At 41.1% G+C, this 23,566-nt stretch overlaps 1 protein-coding gene across 6 annotated transcripts in view; it reads left to right on the top strand.

Moving 5' to 3' along the window:
• The first annotated feature begins 6,881 nt into the window (after positions 1–6,881).
• rbl1.S (retinoblastoma-like 1 S homeolog) overlaps positions 6,882–23,566 on the top strand; it is a 31,605-nt gene continuing 14,920 nt past the window's right edge. The window contains exons 1-15 of one of the 6 annotated variants that reach the window (XM_018238443.2): positions 6,882–7,149; positions 13,312–13,445; positions 13,892–14,092; positions 15,173–15,237; positions 15,787–15,840; positions 17,404–17,532; positions 18,572–18,720; positions 18,846–18,895; positions 19,177–19,363; positions 19,666–19,832; positions 19,931–20,043; positions 20,800–20,903; positions 22,188–22,325; positions 22,506–22,667; positions 23,190–23,322. In XM_018238443.2, the coding sequence (XP_018093932.1) occupies positions 6,928–7,149; positions 13,312–13,445; positions 13,892–14,092; positions 15,173–15,237; positions 15,787–15,840; positions 17,404–17,532; positions 18,572–18,720; positions 18,846–18,895; positions 19,177–19,363; positions 19,666–19,832; positions 19,931–20,043; positions 20,800–20,903; positions 22,188–22,325; positions 22,506–22,667; positions 23,190–23,322 (2,008 nt within the window). In that variant the 5' untranslated portion in view covers positions 6,882–6,927. Of the gene's footprint in view, positions 7,150–7,177; positions 7,439–13,311; positions 13,446–13,891; positions 14,093–15,172; positions 15,238–15,786; positions 15,841–17,403; positions 17,533–18,571; positions 18,721–18,845; positions 18,896–19,176; positions 19,364–19,665; positions 19,833–19,930; positions 20,044–20,799; positions 20,904–22,187; positions 22,326–22,505; positions 22,668–23,189; positions 23,323–23,566 lie in introns of those variants that run through there. The other 5 variants (XM_018238438.2, XM_018238439.2, XM_018238440.2 and 2 more) reach the window with 5 other exon arrangements.

Below are 23,566 nucleotides of genomic sequence, written 5' to 3'. Positions count from 1 at the left end.
GGATGCCCTGTTGCTTTTAATTGCACTTATTATTAGATCCAAATCTCTCTGCATTGCAATTGCACACAATTTCAGTTTAATCCCTTGTTAACTTGGTCAGACAGCCCATCATGCTGCACCCAATCACATCATGCTCCCAAGCCAGAGATCACTATCAATTGTCCCCAGAACTCTCTGTTTGGTGGTCATATGTGTGTGTCCAAAGGTCCTCAATACTAAGTATTACTTTACAGTTGTGCTGTACAGATGGAGCAATCTGTATCCAGCTCAGAGGGTTCACCACATCCCACTGTGTTACTCCATTTATATATATTTGCATCACCATCTTGTGGCATTCTATGAGAGCAGTTTGCTGTCAACTCACGTGAGCTTACATGTTTTGGCCAAAGTGTGCTACTAACGCCTCATTTTTTGTAATAATTATTTTTAAAGGCAAACTCCAGACCAAGGTTGCTTCTAGCAGCTGGTCAACTCTATAGATTGTGTGGCGATTACTTTCTGGGTTTGCTGTCAAGTCAAAGTTTGCTCCAGCTATGTATGGAAATGGCCTCTGAATAGTAAAGCTTGCAGTTGGCTTCTTTTTCTAATTTGCAAAGCCTTAGCACAGACTATGAACAACACTACTGCTTGTACTTTATTGTAAGGGGATACCACAAAGTTCTTTTGGACTACCCAGCTCTCCCTGGTGGCTGTCCATTAACCAACAGGAAGGTAGCAGGCATTCTTTATGTGCTCCCCTATAAAAATTCAACTGGTTGCTAGGATTGCCTCCTTTTTAATATTCTTACCGGCCAGTGGGGGCGCTAACACACCAGGAGGCGGGGTGATGATGTAAAGGGGTGGGATGATGCCAGTGAGGGGCGGGGCAATGACATCACCAGACATCCAAGAGAGTGTTTGGGAAGGATGAAGAGTAAGAGAAGTTTTTACTGGATGAGGGACTTAAGGGGGCGGGCTAGGGACTGCACTTTTGGGTGTTACAAATTTACCAGCAACTACATTGCTGATAACTTTATAATCCCGGCCCTGGCAGGTGTTTTGCCAGCTAGGCCGGTAAAACACTAGCCTGGTGGCAACCTTACTGGTAAGCGCATTTTATCAGCAAATCCTCTGTTTTAGATTTTAAATCTAACCCATATTATTCCACCGTCTGAATCAGTGACTGTAATGGGCCTCATTAGTAATGATAATGATTTGTATTTTAGGTGAAAAATCAGTAGCACTTGTTATAACAAAGTATATATCAGATTTAGTTAAAACATGCCTCTTTTTATTTATATATGTATATATATATATATATATATATATATATATATATATATATATATATATTCTTTTTCTGTTTCCGTGCATCAGGAATGCTCCACCCCCCTCTGACCCCAAGCGGCCTGTTTCTGACTTGGGACATGTACCTTAAATGATGCTTCTTATTAACATTTGAAATAATGTCAGACATTTAGATGTTTATATTTTCATAGCCGGGTTTTAGAGAGTATTTTCATTTCCGCCACATCGGCCGATTTTCATGCTCATTTTTTATACTCTTAGTAAATGGCTTGTGTTTGTCTGTAAGGTGTGTAAAATATATATATATCTATATACCATGATTATATATTCGACACACGGATCTATATGTAGACACGTCAGTATTTTATGGACTCACATTAAAGGTTCTCCTCATTGGAAGTGCTGGCTGATGGTTTCCAATGCATAGACAAGGTGGATTCTGGGAAAGGGTTTATATATTGGCTTTCTGTCAGTAGCCGTCACCGGTTAGTTCTGTACCCTGTACTGTTCTATTACCGTTTTTAGTTTTTTTTTTATTGTAGTATTACTAATTTATCAAATGGTCCAGAGGCTTCAACAAAAATACTCCAACATTTCAACCACTGCGTTATTTATTTCATTTCTCTCTTTTTTTTGTTTTGTTTACCCCCATCACTTGTCTTTTATACACCTGGGATTATAAATGATGTATATGTTGAAATTAAGACCTTAAAAAAAAAAAAGACTCTTGTTAACAAGCAAATGATTTTGTTTTGTTTTTTTTTTCTCTTCATCATAATTCTGATTTGTGGGTTCAGCCCATGAAAATCATGGAATCCAAAGCTTTCGCTGTGTGGTGTTTTTAAGCACATATGTTGTGTGTCTGAATATTTAAGCCTAAGGGGCAAATTTGCCAGCGACGACTTCGCTCACAGCGCAACACTTCACCAGGCGTAGATTTGCCAGGACAATGCTAATTCACTAAAATCCAAAGTTGCATCCAGGGCGCTGATCGCTGGTGAAGTTAATGTTAATTCGGCTAATTTGCATATGCCGGGAAGTTTAAAGTTGAATGGACGTATATGTTGCAGCCAATACATTACACTACACAAGCCCAGGGAAAACTTAATAAAATAGAGTTGTTATATTGCCCTACACATGAGCCCAGTGTATAGTTTATGTGCCATATGTAAGGAAATGTTAGTCACTTCGCCCTATAGTAAATCTGCCCGTGTGTGTGTGTGTCTTTGTAATTGTGTGCATATATTACACAAGAGTCATGAATATCCTATAATTCATGTTCTTATAAATGGTGCTTATTGATGTCATCAGTTAGAATCTGTGCTGAGTGCTCTCATTTCTTTCACATGACTCACTGAAAGTTGTGCATTATAATAAATAAGATACCCCCTGCTATAAAATATAACGGTTATTAGAGTTTATATTTTACAGCAGGGGGTGCAATATTCATTATATAATAACATGTACAACTCAGCTTGTAGCCTTGTGCCTTTATATGTTCACAGAAACCCTCAATGACTTCTAATATCCTTATAATTTACAGTAGGGGGTACATTATCCCTAATAATACATGAGTGATACTCAGAGTTCCCTTTATAACTCAGCCTGCAACCTTGTGCCTTTATATGGTCACAGAACTCCTCAGTGACTTCCAATATCCTTATAATTTACAGTAGGGGTACATTACCCCTTATGATACATGAGTGATATTAAGAGTTCCCTAAATAACTCAGCCTGCAGCCTTGTGCCTTTATATTGTCACAGAACCCCTCAGTGACTTCTAATATCCTTATTATTTATAGTAGGGGTTACATTATTCCTTATAATACATGAGTGATACTCAGAGTTCCCCGTATAACTCAGCCTGCAGCCTTGTACCTTTATATGTCACAGAACCCCTCAATGACTTCCAATATCCCTATAATTTACAATAGGGGAAACATTATCCCTTATAATACATGAGTGATACTCAGAGTTCCATGTATAACTCAGCCTGCAGCCTTGTGCCTTTATATGGTCACAGTAACTCCAAATGATGCTGTAGGCCTGGGTCCCATAGCATATACGATAAGCAGCCACCATGCCAAAAACAAATTATTCTGAAGAGAAAATAATGTACCAAAAACATGTTTTCAGGAAAACTAGAGCTAAAATTTATATTTTTAAGGTATGTCGAGAATCCTGAATTCTGTGAAGGATTTGGTCCAATAACAAGACTTCTTAAAATTTTGTCATCCTCTGTCCAACTGTTGCAAAGCTACAATTCCCAGCATCTCTGGGTCTAGCTTTTGGTATTGCCAAGCCTGCTGCCACCTTTAGCCACTGCATTAACAAGGAAACATTACTCTCCTTATTAATGGTGCTAGTGGCAGGTCTTTCCTCTCCGTGGCATTTACCACCGGGTTCTGGTTGAGTTCAAATTAAGGACCCCTAGGCTCAGGTGGGTGCTGTTCTTTAAAGGAACATTTCAGTGTAAAAATAAAAATTGGGTAAATTGATTGTGCAAAATAAAAAAAATGTCTCTAATATAGTTGGTTAGCTAAAATTGTAGCATACATACATACATATGTACTGTATAAAGGCTGGAGTGACTGGATGTGTAACATAATAGCCAGAACACTACTTCCTGCTTTGCAGCTCTCTAACTCTGAGTTATGTCCCATATGTCCCACATGGGACATAACTATTCAGTCAGTTTCCAATAGATGCTTAGCATGCAGCTCAGACTCAAAAGTAAACGATTATGACTCCTGTCAAGTCCCTGATTGGTTACTGTCTGGTAACCAATCAGTGGAAACCTAGAGAATTGCAAAGCAGGAAGTAGTGTTCTGGCGATTATGTTACACATCCAGTCACTCCAGCCTTTATACATTACATTTTTGGCTAACTAACTATATCAGAAACATTTATTTACCCAGTTTTTATTTTTATACTGAACAATTCAGATTAGGGTCAGGTATGTGGTTTGTGACCTGTGCATTACTAACTCTTAACTCAACTACGGAAAACCACATTTCCTGCTTGATGACTCAACAATAGCTCAACAACAGCCTGAGCATGCACAGTGCCACTGACTCAGAAAATGATCTAACAAGGCCCGGACCTTTTCATTACTGCTCAGCCTCTTGGCTCATACAGTAAACTCAACATTTCCAGCCATGTTCATTTTTAAACATTATTTGTTATTGTTACTTCCCCCCCCCCTGCTTTCTTTCTGTTCAGCCCCTCTCTTAGTCATCTTCTAGTCTCTCATTCACACCACTGCCTGGTTGCTAGGGTAACTTGGACCCTAGCAACCTAATAGCTGCTGAGAACAAAAAGCTTCTGAATAATTCAATAGCCCAATTCATGAAATAAAGACCAACCACAAATTATCTCAGAATATCATTGTCTGCATCATGCTACAAGTTGATATGCATTAACACTACTGATGTTAGAAAAATTGTTCTTGAGTGCTTTTGTTTCTCCAGTTTGGAATCTGAGCAGCTATATTGTTGCTTGGGTCCAAGATATCCTAGCAACCAGGAAGTGGTGTGAATGAGAGAATAGAAGTTGAATAGGAGAGGTCTGAATAGAAGGATATTAAGTAACAAAAAAAATCAGTGAACCCCCTCCCTTCCTCTAAAAGCTGGAAAGAGAAATGCAAATCATTAAAAAAAAGACCAATTGGAAGGTAGCAAGAATAGGACATTCGTCAACATGCTAAAGGTTAATGGTGTACTATCACTTAAACTCTTATCTGAACTCCAACAAAGAGTAAGGAGCCCTCCACAGTCACCAGACATGAGCCCCATTAGGATCCTTACATGCAGGTGTTTGGAACACAGAAGAGTTGATCCCGGACTCTTCCAGGGAGACTGCACCCGTGTCTTTGAGAACAGTTGAAACATCCTACTGGGCCTGTGGTGCAAATGCTGCAGACATAAAGAACACAAAATTGTGGCCCTTGGGCCGTGTGTGGATCACTAGTATCCATGCAAATTTTGCGACAGAGATGCGGTAAGCAGACAAAAACAGGGCAGCTACTAACCTATATGGACCAGCAATGTTGCACCTAATCTTTCAAAGCAGCAAGATTTTCCTTTATTGTCCCTTTGGAATAACTTGGAATGCTTAAAAATGTTTTATTCCATGATCATTAGAATAACAGTAGCCATAAGTGGTTTCAGTATCTAGTAAATGTTTCTGTAAGAGCAGTTTGTAGCAGGTTTCCTACACTGGCCAATACATAGAGACTTTAATTAAATCAGTGCCGGGCTCCCTAGGCAACCTTGCCAGCCAGGTCACGCCCTGTCCCCTCTGAGTGGCACTCACTTAATGCAACAGTAACACCAAAAAAATAGTGTCATTAAAATATAATGTACTGCTGCCCTTCACTGATAAAAGTGGTGTTTTTGCTTCATGAAGACTTCTGTGGTGTATACAAATAAGTTGCTGTATAGCCACGTGGGGCAGCCATTCATGCTGGAAAAAAGGCACAGGATACACCGCAGATAACAGATAAAACACATTCAACAATAAGAATAAGCAATTCCAACCTCCAATTTTTATGAGTATAATCTTTTTTTGGGGAATGTCTCAATCCCACTATTAAAATCCGTATATTTCTATAAACAACTAATAGCCTCCTGAAAGCCGTTACCGTGCTCACCCTTTTCACCCGATGACCTGGGTGTACATACCCCAGATCCCTCGCTTCTGGGCTCACAACACTTTTTATTCAATACATAGAGGTTTTAGGAAAAGCCGCACTCGCCAAGGTAGACGATTGGCCCGGGTGCATCGCCCCAAACCCGTAACTGTAGGTGATTTGCATTCGAAACCATAAATACTGGCAAGCACTCCGTGGGTCCACTCGTAGGGTAAAATCATTTGAGGTTATTTCAGTAGATTAAAAACATTGCAGTCCTGACGCGTTTCGTATAAAAGATATACAGTCATAGGTGGACCACGGAGTGCTTGCCAGTATTTATGGTTTCGAATGCTCATCACCAACAGATAAAACACAGTTGTATTCTGTTATCTACTACGTGAACTATGCGCTTTTCTCCAGCTTGAATGACTGCCCCAGTGGTTAAATAGCAGCTTGTTTGAATAAACTATAGTAAAATTTCTGAAGCAAGCACATGTGATGTGCGGGCCGGCCCAAAACCCATGGGTGGGGCCAATTCCTGCACAAAATCAAGCTCTTCTCCGTTCTCCTACTCTCCGCGACTTAGCGGTTCCGGCTTTGGAATTCACTGCAGGTCAGGCACGGGTCTATAAATAGAGGGACCCCAGGTGGGGTCAAGAAATTCTCTACCAGCACATCACTAAAGCACAGAACGTTTACCAGTGTAGGGCAACAGTACATTATATTATAATTACTTTGATACACTTTTTTGGTGTTACTGTTCCTTTAACCTCCGTTAATGGCGGACTAGGGGTAGGCTACTTATGAGGTAAGTGTCTGGGGCCCCTCAAGCTTTGGCCCTAGGCACGTTCCTCGTTTGTTTACCCCTAGTTCCTGCCCTGAATGAAATATAACCCTTCAGTTGGTGCGCAGGTCATTTCTTGTAATTCTGGTTATAAATGCAACTGTAATGAGAGGATTTACTGTCAGAATGGGAGTATCACTTTAAATGCCTCTCTGGGCTTTAAATGTCATTGAAAACTACAAGCCCCAAAATGCAACGCGGAGACTATTCGCTTCCCGGGATAATGTGTACACCCGCCGGGGCTCTCGATGACCGAATCGCTTTACCCGCCCCACGAATTAATTATGAGGGTTCTCCGTGTACACAGGGTCCCGGTTTGGACCCTCTCAATGCGGGAAGAGACAGGATTGAAAAGCCGACATGGAAATGGCGGAAGGATACACAGGTGAGAAGGGCCGATTTTCGCGCCTTTTTTTGCTATTGAGCAGCGGGGGCGGGGATAGGAGAAACAGGAGAGGGAGTCTGTGTGAGAGCGGAGATAGTTGCTAGGTTATACCGGGGAAATGCAGCGAGAAGAGACGGATACCGAGGCCTCGAACTCGTCGGACGGGGGCCCGGGGGATGCAGTACAGGAGCAAATGGAAACTTTACGCCGGGAACTCAACTTGGATCAAGAGACCGCTGCCGAGACTATGAGGGACTTTACCCGGACATGGAGCACCTACAGCCTGGAGGTAACATGGTCTCACCTATCTTCTGCGGCTGAATTTGTGTACTCTCTCTCTCTCAGTTTTGGATCTAATCGACCCCTTTGCTGCCTGGGGTCCCCCTGCCAAATCCTTAAGCTGTCTGGAATCCCTCTGATACAAATCAGCTTTCTGGGGGTCTCCCTGGCTCCCCTCCTCCATATATTGCTCTCCTGGTGTCCCAATGTCTGTAGGGCATTTGTAAAAGGGACATTAGAGTGTAAGCTCTACTGGACAGAGGGCTGATGAATCTAATAGGGACATTAGTGTGTAAGCTCCACTGGACAGAGGGCTGATGAATCTAATAGGGACATTAGAGTGTAAGCTCCACTGGACAGAGGGCTGATGAATCTAATAGGGACATTAGAGTGTAAGCTCCACTGGCCTGAGGGCTGATGAATGTATTAGGGACATTAGAGTGTAAGCTTCACTGGACTGGGGGCTGATGAATCTAATAGGGACATAAGAGTGTAAGCTCCACTGGACAGAGGGTTGATGAATCTAATAGGGACATTAGAGTGTAAGCTCCACTGGACTGGGGGCTGATAAGAACGATGTATAATCTCTGTACAGCACTGCGGAATATGTTGGCTCTATATCAGGGGTGTCCAACCTTTTGGCTTCCCTGGGCCACATTGGAAAAGAAAAATAGTCTGGGGCCACACATGAAATACACAAACACTTTTGATTTGTAAAAGTAAAGTAAATAGACTTATTATTATAGTATTGTGTTGTTTCCTCGGGAACTGAGCGGTTCAAGCTGGGCCGCATTCATATCCATCCTGGGCCGCATGTTGGACTCCCTGCTCTATATAAATGAACATTATTACTGAACTCCTGTGCCTCGGTGTGTGTGAAGTTGTTGGCAATCCTGGGTTTGTGCCCTCCTATGTCTAGTAGTTGCCTTCACACTGGGCATGTAACTGGGAGTAGTCTCTCATAGTCTGCAGTTCCAGTGTAAACATCACCAGTGCAGCAATGGCATAGGAAGGAGCTCCCCCGTGGAACACCCAATAAAGAAATGCTTATTTATATTCATATTTGCTTTTCATTTTTGAGTTGAAGAAATATGATTAACCTCTGATTTATCGATCATTTCCAGTAAACCACCTTTATGATGACTTTGTACTGTAGCTTTAAAAGACTGTGCCGTAATTCACCCCTCTGCTTGCTCTGCCCCATGTGCTATAGGCATGTACTGACATGACAGCTGATCTTGCCGGCACGTGGGAGGCCCGAAAAAAAGTGCTTATTTGCTATCAGACACTTTACTCTGGGGCTCATTCTCCCATGAATGATAAACAGCAGCTGTTAAAGGGGTTGTTCACCTTCCAAAGACATTTTTTTTCAGTTCAGTTGGTTTCGGATTGTTCCCCAGAAATAGACTTTTTTTTTTAGAAAATAATTAAACATCTCTGGTGTTTCAGTCTGACGTCTCAGTAGGTACATACTAAAGTGTTAGAAATTTGCAACATTTAGTTGATAAATTGCTCAGCAGCTCTGTGGATTATTAGCAACTATTGTATCAATCTAACAGCTGCCTGTAATGAAACTCAGGGATTCTGCTCAGCAGGGACAAACATAAGAAATGTATCAATTTAAAATAGTTTACAGGATCGGCGACCCCTCCCCTTCCCAGAGCTGCTTTAGGGTAAGGGCAGATTTGGGGAGATTAGTGGCCCCGGCGACAAACCGCCTCTTCTTCGGGGCGACTATCTCCCCATACTGCCTTCCCCCAACTTCCCGTCGGCTAGAATGAAAAATCTCTAGCAGGATAGCAGTCGCGGCACTTCATTTTCCAGAGTCGCCCGAAGTTGCCTCACGAGGAAGAGATTGTTTCCCTGAAGTTGCCAGTTTGCAGAGATTGTCGCCCCGAAGAAGAGGAAGTCAGTCACCGGGGTGTCTAATCTCCTCGAATCTGCCCGTGTGCCCTTACCCTTAGAAGGTGAAAAATTAAACTTCGATATTAGAAAAACAGTCTCAAATAGAAAATTTTAAGTAATTGCAAAAAGTCTTTATTTCTGGTGAACTGTCTGAAACCAACTGAACTGAGAAAAGTGTTGGAAGGTGAACAATCCCTTAAAGGTTGCACCCTATGAGCTGTATCACTAACCACCACTCTACTTACATTATACAGAATATCAGCACTATTTTAAAGTGCCACCTTAGCCATGTTGATTGCAGTGCTGCTGGCATGCAGGGTGGCAGTCACCCTCTGGCACCACCTAGAGACAAATCGATGTGTAGGAATTATTTGGTTCCTGCCTCTGTACCCATAGCCCTGTATGAGCAGATGTATGTCTGTTTTGCCACTTACCAGATAACCGACAATTCAAGCATTTATTCAGTTGTTATTGGATAGTACACTGGAAAACTTCAATATTCAGTCTAAAATAGAAAGCACCTGAAAAAGCTATTTATTTCTGGTGTGCTATCTGATACAACTGAACTAAGAAAGTGTTTGAAAGGTGAACAACCTCTTGTAGTCTCCATTTTTGATGAGCAACTAATATTTTTCCCACAAAAGTCAGCACATCTCTCTCAGTTCAAACATTTAGGGTTTGAGGGCAGGGGTACACGGGCAGATTCGGGGAGATTTAGTCGGTTGGTGACTAATTGCCTCTTCTGGGGGGAGACAATCTCCCCGAACTGCCTTCCGCCTGCTATATTGAGAAAACGCCGGCACCAATGCGATTTAACCCTTTAAGTGCCACCGATCGTAGAATCTACGTTCTGTGGATCAAAGTGCCACAGAACATAGATTCTACGTTCTGCTGCACTTCCGGGTTCTGGAGCGCAGGAGCAGCTTTTGGAGCGGTTCGCTCCATTCCTCCTCGATCCCCCGCCCCTAGACAATGAGCAGAGCAGGGGATCGAGTGGCCCCTGCGGCGCGATAGCCCAGGGGCCCCAAGGCAGTAGCAGTCACATGTTTCCTACGTGTCCTGCTGCAGACTACACTGCGCCGCCCAGCTCCGCCCCCACAGCACAAGAACACGGGGATGATTGCAGATCTCTTCCTGGGGCCCCTCCAGATTTTCTGCAACAATCTTCAGCGACTTTTCCAGGTTGGTGCAACGATTACACACACCAACACACATTTATTACAGTAATACACACTTACATTCACACTTACACACACACACATACATTTTTGGGGGTCGGGGGGGTCACTCACACACGTGCACATACGTTTTTTGGCTGAAAAAAATGTTTTATTGACATTGTGAATCGCGTATTCACTAACCGTACTGTGCAATACCTTTTGTATGTTATTTCGTGATTATATTGCAATTTTGGTGCATTTTTAGCCATTTTATTGCATTTTCAGCTCTACATATGTTGTGTTCCCTTGTTTCTGTCCATATAACCTATTTGGCCCAGCTAAAATATTCAAACTGTGATTCTGACAGCCGATTACACTAGTCTGGGGGAAAAAAGTATTGATTTATGTGGGTTTTTTGGATTTATTAGCATTTCACACTTTTCTGTCTTATTTTGTTTTGCCTTGTAAATTTTATCTACTATATATCCATTTGGGGGTCTCTGTGCGCCACATAGTTTGATATATCTATGCATATTGGGCATAAAGTGTTCAGTAGACCCCTGGCGTTCATATTTAGGATGTTTTATGCTGATACTTTACAAAATGTATGTAATGATACATGGACAATACGATGCTGGAAAGTTGAAGCTTTGAGGCAATTTTCAAGTATTTCGCCATAACCGCCAAATTTGGTAAAGCCTGGCGACTCGGTAGTTGTGGAGCAGAAAGGCATGGGTACCCATTTTAGTTCCGGTAGTATGTGTACTACGTTCAGACAAGCTTTGATATTAAGTTAGGAGAAGAGAGACATAGTTACCCATTTTGGAATCAGCAGAATGTGTACATTTCAAAAATATATGGTTTTCTGCCTTAGTACTTTCAAAATTCGGTAATATACTGCAGGGAGTTTTGGCTGTACAGAAGTCCTAAATCTCCCTAAAACTATACATATCTGGTATTGGCACGTTCGAGAGACATAAAGCTTTCCAAATCAGTTGGATTTTCATGTGTAAAATGAAATATTTTTCTGGGATAAATTGGTATACTATGAAAAACAGGAATTTTTAATTTTTTTTTTTGGTATTTGGCACTCTAAAACTTTTTGCAGAGATGGAAATACATGAAAACTGAGGCAGGTTTAGAAAGCTTAGTTTCTCCCAAAAAAAAAAAACAGTGTATAGTTTTCCTAGATAAACTATAGGTTTCCCCTCAGAAAATGCCCCTAAATTGAGAGAGCACAAAATGTTAAAAAAACGGCATTGGCATTTCGCGTAATCAAAATGTGAAATTCTGCTGGCACGTAAAGGGTTAAGCCTGCAAATGTATTGTTATTGCTACTATTTACTACTCCTCTTTCTATTCGGATCCTTTCTTATTCAAATCAGGGCATGGTTGCTAGGAATCCACCGAATCCCAAGATTTGGTTCTTGATTCGGCCTTTTTCAGCAGGATTCGACCGAATCCTTCTGCCTGGCCTAATTTGCATATGCAAATTAGGGGCTGGAGGGAAATCGTGTGACTTTTTGTCACAAAGCAAGGAAGTAAAATGTTTCCCCTTCCCACCCCTAATTTGCATATGCAGACTAGGATTCGGTTTGGTATTCGGCCGAATCTTTTGCAAAATAGTTCGGGGGTCGGCCGAATCCAAAATAGTGGATTCGGTGCATCCCTACTTGGAACCTAGATTGGACCCAGATTGCTTACATTTTAAACCGGAGAGCCAGTGAATAAAATGTTAAATAATTCAAAAGCCACAAATTAAAAAAAAAATAAATAAAACCAATTGCAAATTTTCAGAATATCACCCTCTATATAATGGTAGAAGTTAATTTTAATGGTGTACAACCCCTTTAACATCTTATGAGTTTTGGCCACTGTTCTCACCTGGTGGTGTTGGCCTGGAATCTTATGTGCAACTATGGTCTAGTCTAGCATATTAAACACGTGTCCCCCTTCTTCCAATATAGTTGGTTATACAGGTATGGGACCTGTTATCCAGGATGCTCGCACCTGGGGGTTTTCGGATTACGGATCTTTCTGTAATTTGGATCTTCATACCTTGTCTACTAGAAAATCAATTAAACATTGTTTTGCTTCCAATAAGGATTAATTATATCTTAGTTTGGATAAAGTACATGGTACTGTTTTATTATTACAGAGAAAAAGGAAATCATTTTAAAATAAATTTGAATTATTTGGATTAAATAGAGTCTATAGAAGATGGGCTTTCCATAATTCTGAGCTTTCTGGATAATGGGTTTCCGGATAACAGATCCCTTACCTGTACGCTTCTTCTTTTTATTGTGGTTACAGGTGTATATCAATGCAATCCTGATGTAACATATAACAGTTCAATCAGTGTCGTACAACAGTATTCATAGTTCTTGTCTCAGAAACATGTAGAAGTTCACCTTTAAATTCCAAGCATTGTTTCAGATGGTCTTCTTTAGTTTGTATAGTCACTTAATTGTGTAGTGTTTCTAGTCTCGTTCAGGCCCTTACTGATTTTACTCGGGCCCATTCTGTCTTCCAAGCAGCTGCCTGGTTGTTAGGGTAAATAATGCCTAGCCACCAGATGGCATCAGACCTAAAACGACATACTGCAATTCAATTTAACAAACATACACGAATAAAGACTAACTGCAAATTGTCTTCGAGTACTGCTGGCTCAATTAGACCAAAAATTGATTTTATCCCAGTAAAGCGGTTATTGCACATGGAGCCATTTAAAGGTGACAGAACGATTACAGTTTCTCTCTGCATTTGTTTTTAATATTATAGTTCTGAAAATCTCAAATAGCAGCTGTTTTTGTTTTAGGGAGAAGTGAAGCATTGGTTAGCATGTGCCTTGTATGCAGCATGTCGAAAAGGCGTCATTCCAACTGTTGGGAAAGGAATCATGGAGGGTAATGGCGTGTCGCTGACGCGGATACTGCGCTCTGCAAAACTAAGGTGCGTATGAGGAGTATTTACCGCAGTTGCCAGTACATGTATGGAACCTGTTATCCAGAATGCTTGGGACGTTAATTGGATCTTAATACCTTCTAAAAAAAATCATGTAAACATTGAATAAACCCAATGGGTTAATTTTGCTTTCAATAAAGATTAATTATATCTTAGTTTGGATCAAGTACAAACTACTGTTTTATTATTACAGAGAAAAGGGAAATAATTTTTAAAAATTTGGATTATTTGGATAAAAAGGAGTCTATGGGAGATGGCCTTTCTGTAATTCAGAGCTCTCTGGATAACGGTTTTCCAGATAACTGATCCCATACCTGTAATTCCTTCACATCACTGATTTTGAATCCTGTTTAAATGAATAACGGACTTTTTTCATACTGCTCAGGGTATGTATTCTCCCCTCAGTCAGGCTCTGTTCCCTTATTGTTCTGCAGCTTGATTCAGTTCTTCAATAAAATGAAGAAGTGGATAGATATGTCTAACCTTCCGCAGGAGTTCCGACAGCGAGTGGAGCACTTGGAAAGGAACTTTGAAGTGGCCACCGTTATATTTAAGAAATTTGAACCGATCTTTCGGGAGATATTTCAAAACCCCCACGAGGAGCCACCAAGATTACCAAGGAGCAGAAAGCAAAGGTAAGATCTCATGAAAGTTTGTTTATTTTTTTCCCCCTGGCACTTGCTAACTAAACAGCCGTATAGTACTGCTCACAGCGTGTGTCTAATGGCGCATACCCCAAGATTGTTAAACCATCAAAGTAGGGGTTTACGGTATAGGACCTGTTATCCAGAATGCTCGCTGCCTGGGGCTTAGATAGCAAATCTTTCAGTAATTTGGAAAGGGGTGGTTCACCTTTTCGTTAACTTTTAGTATGTTATAGAATGACTAATTCTAAGCAATTTTTCAATCGGTCTTCATTTTTTATTTGTTATGGTTTTGAATTATTTGCCGCCTTCTTCTGACCCTTTCCAAATTTCAAATGGGGGTCATTGACCCCATCTAAAAAACAAATGCTCTGTAAGGCTACAAATGTATTGTTATTGCTACTTTTTATCACTCATCTTTCTATTCAGATCCTCTCCTATTCATATTCCTGTGTCTAACTTATATCAGCGCATGGTTGCTAAAGTAGTTTGTACCCTAGCAACCAGACTGCTGAAGCTGTAAACTGGAGAGTTGTTGAATAAAAAGCTAAATAACTCAAAAACCACAAATAATAAAAATGAAAACCAATTGCAAATAGTCTCAGAAAATCCTTCTCTACATTATACTAAAAGTTAATTTAAAGGTGAACAACCCCTTTAAGTCTTCTAGAAAATCATGTAAAGATTAAAAAAAAAACAGTATTTTTACTTCCAATAAGGATTATTTTTTATCTTAGTAGGGACAATTAAAATGTACTGTTTTATTATTACAGAGAAAAAGGAAATCATTTTTGAAATTGTTTTTTTTAATTATTTGGATAAAATAGAGTTCTAGGAGATGGCCATTCAGTAATTAGGAGCTTTCTGGCTAATGGGTTTCCGGAGATAATGGATCCCATTCCTGTAGTTAGTTCACCTTACTGTAATCACTGTGTCAGCCTATTCTGCAGAATTCTTCTGGGCAACTAATATGCCAAATATTTCCCCTACCTGTTTGCTGGTTTGTTAAGGTAGATTTAACAACATTGTATGCTTATGATTAGTTTACATTGGCACTATTTTGTTCTCCAGGAGGCTGCAGTGCTGTGTTAAAGATCTCTTCAGTTTCTGCTGGACCTTATTTGTTTACTCCAAGGGTAAGTCTTGTCATATCTATTGCCATTTTATCTTGGTTAGTGATGCCTGTAGAATGATGTAGATGGTTCTAGGTTCATCTTCAGTAGTGTTTCTCTGGGAGCACAGGAATTGCTCTTTGATTTCACATTCAGTGGTAGTACATAAGTCACGGAAAAAATTATTGTACAGTGTAAGGCCTGGCACCAGGGGTGCTTCGCCAATGAGGCAAGTTGAGGCCTTCGCCTCAGGCGGCAGCGCCCCACTAGGTACCAGGGGCAGCAAAAATGCTGCTCCTGGTACTTTAAGAGCGAATTTCCAGGGGAGGGGGGGCAGCAGCAACTGCTGCTGCCTCAGGCAGCGGAGGGGCCAGGATCGCCCCTGCCTGGCACTTATCAACCAACATTTCATGTAGGCATATGGTCCCTTATTAACGTACTATATAAGTGAAAGGTCTACAGTTAATCTACTCTTCCCAGTCACACTGTGAAAGATCCAACCCCATAACCTTCTCTTCAAGACCCTTAGCCTTGAGGGAAACCTCAAACTCTGACACCTGTATTTTATTACAGGTACAGGGGGATCTGAAGGCCAATGTAATGTGGTGGTAAAAGACCAGGCAGAGGGTAAGTATGACATCTCTTCTACCCTCTCCTGGTCCTGCTCTACCTTCTTCACAAGCTGAAGTCTTGAAAGAGGAAGGAAAGGTTAAAATTAAGTAAGCTTTATCAGAAAGGTCTATAGAAATACACCCGTAAACCATCAAAGTAATGCTGCTCTGAGTCCTCTGTCAAAAGAAACTCCACATTTCTTTCCTTCTATTGTGTACTCATGGGCTTCTGTATCAGACTTCCTGTTTTCGGCTTAAACCTCCAGGGCTATGGCTTGAGCATGCTCAGTTTGCTCCTCTCCCCCTCCCTGCTGTAATCTGAGCCCAGAGCTATAAGTGAGCAGGGAGAGACTCAGGCAGGAAGTGATGTCACACCAAGCCAATATGGCAGCTGTTATCCTAAACAAACCGAGTGCTTCTAGAGCTGTTTACTCAGGTAGGGTAAAGCATTCTGCAGAATAAATGCAGAAAAGGAATTTTTCCCCCTCTAATGCAAATTGGAGAGGCTTCAGATGGGTTTTTTGCCTTCCTCTGGATCAACTGGCAGATAAGTAGGGGGAAAAAAAAGGTTGAACTCGATGGACGTGTCTTTTTTTTCAACCTTACTTACTATGTTACTATGTATGTTATAGCTTGCACTTTTGTGGCTTATGTATTGGCAATAAACTGCTTTGGTAGCTTTCCTTCTCCTTGAAGGAAAAAAAAATGTGCTGGTCTTTGTAATCTTACTACTCTTGTTAACAAAGAAATTTACCTTGGAGGTGGAATTATGAATAAATTATTAATTTTCTGCATCTCCCTTTTAGTAGCCTGCAGCTGATTATATCAAGTTTTTGTCTGTCAAGCCATTATTATTGCTTCTGTTTAGGGGCATAACCGTTGAAATACCAGTTGTAGAAGACTTTTAATACAATGTTAGAATTAAGCAATTTTATAAGATGAACCATTCCATTTCTATCTTTATCACATGTATTCACCTTTAAAGGAGAAGGAAACCTAGTCGGCGCAAAAACCTTCCCCCCCTCCCATGTGTTGCCCACCCTCCCTCCTCCCCCCTGGCCTACCCGTCCTGCTGGGCAAATGCCCCTAACTTGTTACTTACCCTTCTGCGCAGGTCCAGTCTACGGAGTTCACAGACGACATCTTCTTCCACGCAATCTTCTAACTGCTTTGACTGGCGTTTTGGCGCATGCGCAGTAGGAGCATTTCGCCGGTACGGATCTACTACGCATGCGCCAAAAGTCACAAAGTTTTCCGATTTCACTTCGTGACTTTTGGCGCATGCGCAGTAGAACGTACCGGCGAAATGCTCCTACTGCGCATGCGCCAAAACGCCAGTCAAAGCAGGAAGAAGATCGCATGGAAGAAGATGTCGTCTGTGAACTCCGTAGACTGGACCTGCGCAGAAGGGTAAGTAACAAGTTAGGGGCATTTGCCCAGCAGGACGGGTAGGCCAGGGGGGAGGAGGGAGGGTGGGAAACACACGGGAGGGGGGGAGGGTTTTCGCGTCAACTAGGTTTCCTTCTCCTGTAAACAGTATACGCTAATCTTTCACTTACTGAAAGCTGTTTGGTTTCAGGTAATTTCTGCTTGATTGGAGATGATTTGGTTAATTCTTATCACTTGCTTTTATGCTGCTTGGACCTTATTTATGCGCACGTGCTACAGTGCCCTAATAAAGAAGATCTGCTAAATCCTTCCTTTACAGGTATGTATTGCATGTTTTTGAATAGATTATAAATGTAAAATGGGTCATTTTAACCAAACCAAATGGACAGACTTACCTAATGGCCACTAGATGTGACTGGTTATATAGGTTTTGGCTTCTGTTAGAAAAGGAGACAGTTTGTCCTATTGCTAGGTTTGAAACAGGCCATGAATTCTGTTCAGGCCCAGTGCTATCCTTTTTAGTACTATCATGGTGTTAATTGGCCATTAAACTGAAAAGGATTTAGAAAAATCTTTATTTTCTGAGGCATTTACTTTACTAACAGCACCCAAGTCTGTTTCAGTGTAGTGTTTACACAACGCTCGGTCTTATCCAACCCTGACGTTTATAACAGCGGACCTGGGAGCTGTTATATAATGATCCCTATTAATTTTTTCCTTTAAACGCTACTTCCTACATGAGTTTATAATTAAATTTTTTGGACATACCTTGTTTTAATCAATTTTCAATAAAACTTAAGTCTTAATTCAAAACAAATACAAGTTAAGTTTTAATTAATAACAGAGAAAGAATGATAACCTAGGTGTGAAGGTGCAATTATTATGGGTCATTCTTTTTCTCTACTTTTCTTTATCTATACATGTCAGTGGCTTACTCTCGGAGAGAGACAGAGCGAGCTTGTGTCTGGCATTCTCTCCCAGTCCCGCTAGGGACACCACAACTCTGCCATGTAACTTGCCCCAAGGGGTTATCAACCTGAGGAGACACCCATAGGTATTGAGATGCAGAGGGGAGGTCCTAACACAATGAGTACAGACAGACTGCTGACTCTGGTCTCACCCCTGTTGTCCGTCCTAACCACAGAATGATGTTCAGTTCTTGCGTCAAAATTCTGACATCACTGCAGTCTCCTGCCTCCTGGTGGGAGGAGCTCTTTACCCCGTAGTTCCTTTGTCTCTCCCCCCCCCCCCCGACGTGAGAGAAATAATGCTCGTTTCAATACAAATGTGGCGATGAAGCTGATGTTCATAAAGTGCTACTATTTGGTATAACCCTTTGTTTCCCCTTGCCTTTATAGCAAAGCTTCCTCCTATTGACTCCAGCTCAGAGGATACCCCATGCATCATTGGTGCACTGTGTGAGCTATACGATGGAATATCTGTGGAAGCCAAGGGGATAAAAGAACATTATTTTAAGCCATATATAGCAAAACTTTATGATAAAAAGGTAACTCCAGCAATCTGTAAGACAATCCAATACCCATCTTACTGCATTTACACTGTAAATGTAATTTACCTCATTGCCTGACTTATCTTGATTTCACATTTTTTTTCACATTTTTTTTAATCCAGATTTTAAAAGGATCCTGTCTATTGGATGTCTCTTGTTTCACAGATAACAAGTAAGTGATTTATCTTGTATGTGGTCACTGACCCAATTCTTTGACCTTTTGGACTCCATGGAAGGGGTCAAGCTGGCTAAATTGGCTCATTGTGCACTATTGTATAACCTAATTGGTTAGCAATTAATCTACAATGCTGAGTTAATGCAGCCATATTGGACTGTGTTAAAGCCTTTTACCTTTATTATTTTGCCCCCCTCCCCCAGCAGGGACAGCATTATTTCTAAGCAGTACAACAATGTGTAGAAACAAACTTTGTATAATTTAATTTTATCCCTTAGTAAATCCTTGAATAAAGAGTATGAAGAGTATGTCCTTACGAAGGGAGACTTTGATGAGCGGGTTTTTCAGGGTGTCGATGCAGAAGAGGAGATTGGAAGTCCCAGAAAATTTGTTGTGGAATTTCCCACGGGAAACTGCACTCCACGGAAGCAAATGGAGTGCAACCTGCAGCAACATTTTGAAAAGGTGTGCGTTGGGTACATTTTCACAGAGTGTTTGTGCTTGTACAATGGTTTATCATTGCTGTTTTTTTGAGTTAAGGGGCCCAGTCTGAAGGCTAGTTAGGGTGAGATTTGGGATGAGTTATGTGTCCTGGGTACCCCTGGAACTATAGCAGGGTGACTTACACCAGTGTTTCTATATATCTGTAACCTTGTTATGAGCTAAGGGGGCCCAGCCTGAAGTCCAGTTAGTGTAAAATGTGGGCTGAATTGGGAATTTTGTTATACCTATGCTCACAGCAATATTATACTTGGAATTTTTGGCAGAAAAGTTCTTTTGCTCCATCTACTCCTCTGACTGGTAGGGGTTACCTGAAGGAGGAGCCAACTGTAATCACACCTGTTTCATCCGCAACACAGTGTGTCAGCAGGTTACAGAGCATGGTGACAGGACTCAGAAATGCTCCAAGTGAGCAGCTGATTGACGTTTTCAAGTAAGCTTTCTAAATAACTTTGTACTTTTGTGATCAATTTAAAGGATAAAATCTGTTATTTTCATTAATACTCAAAATTTGTTATTGATTGTTTGCAGGTCATGTGTTCGAAACCCATTAGAGAATGTATTGAATATTGTCCGAGATATTGGACGTCTATTTTGCCTTCACTATACAACGTCCACAGAAGACCAGCCTGGGTCTCATATTGGTAAGTTAAGAATCTATGCTTATCAGATGTGTTAACTTTTCATTGCAGTTTCTTGTTTTGGTTTTTATAACTTTAAAGGGTGCAAAATACACCTACATATTTTATTCATAATCAAAAAAGGTGTTCCCATTACTGAGATAAGTAATGATTAACTGCTTTTTGTTCCTTCCCCATTTGCTCTGAAGATCTAGTAAGTTTCACTGTATTGTCCCTTGTAATAGAACAGTTTTTCCTTCATTTGTTTAATAGCATTTGCTTTTTTCGCCATTGACAAGTAATACAATTAATAAGTAAGCATTCTTCATTTAACTACATTGTCTGCTGTTTTGTTTTAGGGCTAGTCCACACGGGGAGATAGCCACGCGTTTGCGGTCGCGGCGACAAAGCGCCGCGCCAGTCGCCGCGACCGGCGCAGGCGACAGTTTTGTATGGGCGCCTATGTAAAAACGCCTGTGCTAACCACACGAGGCGATGCGCTTTTCAACAGTCGCCTGAAAATGCCTCGCCAGGCTTTTTCAGGCGACTGTTGAAAAGCGCATCGCCTCGTGTGGTTAGCACAGGCGTTTTTACATAGGCGCCCATACAAAACTGTCGCCTGCGCCGGTCGCGGCGACTGGCGCGGCGCTTTGTCGCCGCAAACGCGTGGCTATCTCCCCGTGTGGACTAGCCCTTAGGCAAATGCATTTTTGCTCAGTTGTGAATTCTGTGGTTTCTGAAATGTAAGCAGTCTCAATATCTTGCCATTTTCTTACATAGATTTTGCAATCAATCGGTGGAAACTGGCTGAAATTTTGTACTTTAAAGTACTAGAGACCATCGTTGTACAGGAAAGCAGGAGACTTTATGGGAAAGATTTGACGGTAAGATTTGATTTTACATGGTTTTCCCAGTTTATAGTTTTATTTCCTGTCTTGGTAGCATGTAGTAACCGTATAATCCTCGCTTAAACATGTTATATTCAAAGATTGCTTTTAAGAAACTCATTGTGTCTTAAATTGCCTGGTATTGCCATTGTAATCTAAAGCTAAACCTCTCATTCGGCAAGGACACTATAAAAGTAAATCCCAGTTTTTCCACCAACACTAGGCAGGATCACCTTGATCAGGGATCCCCCAACCTTTTTCAGCCGTGAGCTACATTGAAATGTAAGAAGGGTTGGGGAGCAACATAAGCATAAAAATAGTTTCTGAGGATGCCAACAAAGGGCTGTGATTGGCTATTTGCAAGCCCCTATGTGAACTGGCAGCCTACAGAAAGCTCTATTTGGCAATACAACTGGTTTTTATACAACCAAAACTTGCCTCTAAGCCAGGAATTCAAAATGAAGCACCTGCTTTGAGGCCACTGGGAGCAACATCGAAGGGGTTGGGGAGCAACATGTTGCTCAGGTGCTACTGGTTGGGGATCACTGACCTTGATAATGAGGCTCTAGTCAGGGAGAGACAGCATGAACATATTGGCGGTCATTCATGTGACAGCGTTTTTAAAAACTACTTTTTATTTGTCCAAATATTTCTCGTGGCACCGTGAACAAGAAGCGAATCACGTCTGGTTAAGAAAAATACTTGTTATGCCGTGTGGCTTAAATATTTTATTTGACAACCTAAGACTATTCCTTAAAGGAACAGTAACCCAAAAAAATGAAAGTGCTTTATAATAAAAATGTTATCTAGTGTTATGCTGCACTGGTAAAACTGGTGTGCTTGCTTCAGAAAGACTACTATAATTTATATAAATAAGCTACTGTGTAGCCAAGGTGGCAGCCATTCAAGCTGGAAAATGCACAGGATACCTAGCAGATAACAAATAAGCTCTGTACATTAGGATTCCTCAAGTTATCTACTGTCTCCTGTGCTTAAATGGCTGCCCCCATGGCTACATAGTATATTAAATATACCATAGCTGTATTTCTAAAGCGAACCAGTGTGGGGCAACAGTACATTATATGGTCATTTATTTGAAACTTTCATTTTTTGGTGTTACTGTTCCTTTAAAAGTAGTTAAAGATTTGTAGCCAAATACCCTCTTTATTAACTCAGTACAAGCTTAAATAATACAGATTTATCAGTTTTATTTTTGTTTTATAATATTGGTAATGGTTCATTATTTCCAGTTTCTCTTGCATGCTGTCTGTATATTTTCAGGCTCTGCTAGAGCAAGGCATCTTTCACCAGTCACTGATTGCCTGCTGTCTGGAAATTGTCCTATTTGCTTACACTTCTCCCAAGACCTTCCCGTGGACCATTGAAGTAATTAAACTGAGTTCTTTCTACTTCTACAAGGTAAGTGCTGGAAGACACCACAGCCGAATAAAACTAAATAGCAAAATTAGTTGTTCCCTGCTTCCCTCGCCTACCTTTGAAATGGGAAATTAATTTGAGCTTTCATTGGTAACCTTGTTATTGGGGAAGCCCCCACAAGTCCTGCCCTTGACACCTGATTGCAACCTCAATTCCTTTTAGGTAATAGAAGTGTTTATTCGCTCTGAAGATGGGCTATCACGCGATATGGTAAAACACCTCAATACCATTGAAGAACAAATTTTGGAGAGCCGTGCCTGGACCAGTGATTCTGTTCTCTGGGTTCATCTTGACGCTGTTGATGATGTGCCAAGCTGTGAAGAGGTATGCGAAATATGCCCACACCTTAGACCAGGGGTCCCCAAACTTTTTTACCCTTTTACCCGTGAGCCACATTCAAATGTAAAATTAGTTGGGGAGCAACACAAGCATGAAAAAGTCCCTTGGGGTGCCAAATAAGGGCTGTGATTGGCCATTTGGTAGCCCCCATGTGGATGGGCTCTACAAGAGGCTCTATTTGACACTATACTTAGTCTTTATGCAATAAAAACATGCTTCCAAGCCTAGAATTCAAAAATAAGCACCTGCCTTGATGACACTGAGAGCAACATCCAAGGGGTTGGAGAGCAACATGTTGCTCACAAGCTACAGTTTGGGGATCACTGCGGTAGACTGTGCAATGAGAGTTTAGCTTAGTGTATCCAAATTCCATCTTTCTTGCCACTGCTGAGGTGCTTCCATAGTTAGTGTTTTAAAAAAAAAAAAACATTTTAGAATTGGTGGAAAATAGTTTTTTCTTTTTGATTTTGTTTTGGAATTGTGAAGTGTTCTTTTTCCGTTTCATAGGTCATCATACCCAGCAACTTTGAATCTGAGAATGAGGCTGGGCTTGGCCACTTGCCCATGATGCCTGCATCTCCCATTGTTCATCGTCGTTTGAAAGAAGTTCGAACTGGCCTATGTGGATCATATAGGCAAGGTGAGAATCTGGCTAGTGAGGTCATCCACAATTATAAAGTAAAATAAGTTACAAGAGAAGGAAAGCTACAGAAGCAGTTTATTGCCAATAGATTAGCTGCAAAAGTGCAAGCTATAACACTATATTTTTTCCATACCTGAGTAAACGGCTCTAGAAGTTCTCTGTTTGTTTAGGATAGCAGCTGCCATATTAGCTTGGTGTGACATCACATTACATCAGCCTGAGAGTCTCCCTGCTCACTCAT

Source organism: Xenopus laevis, chromosome 9_10S, assembly GCF_017654675.1.
Source record: "Xenopus laevis strain J_2021 chromosome 9_10S, Xenopus_laevis_v10.1, whole genome shotgun sequence".
NCBI classification, from domain to species: domain Eukaryota; kingdom Metazoa; phylum Chordata; class Amphibia; order Anura; family Pipidae; genus Xenopus; species Xenopus laevis.
This window is presented reverse-complemented; position numbering and strand designations above follow the sequence as displayed.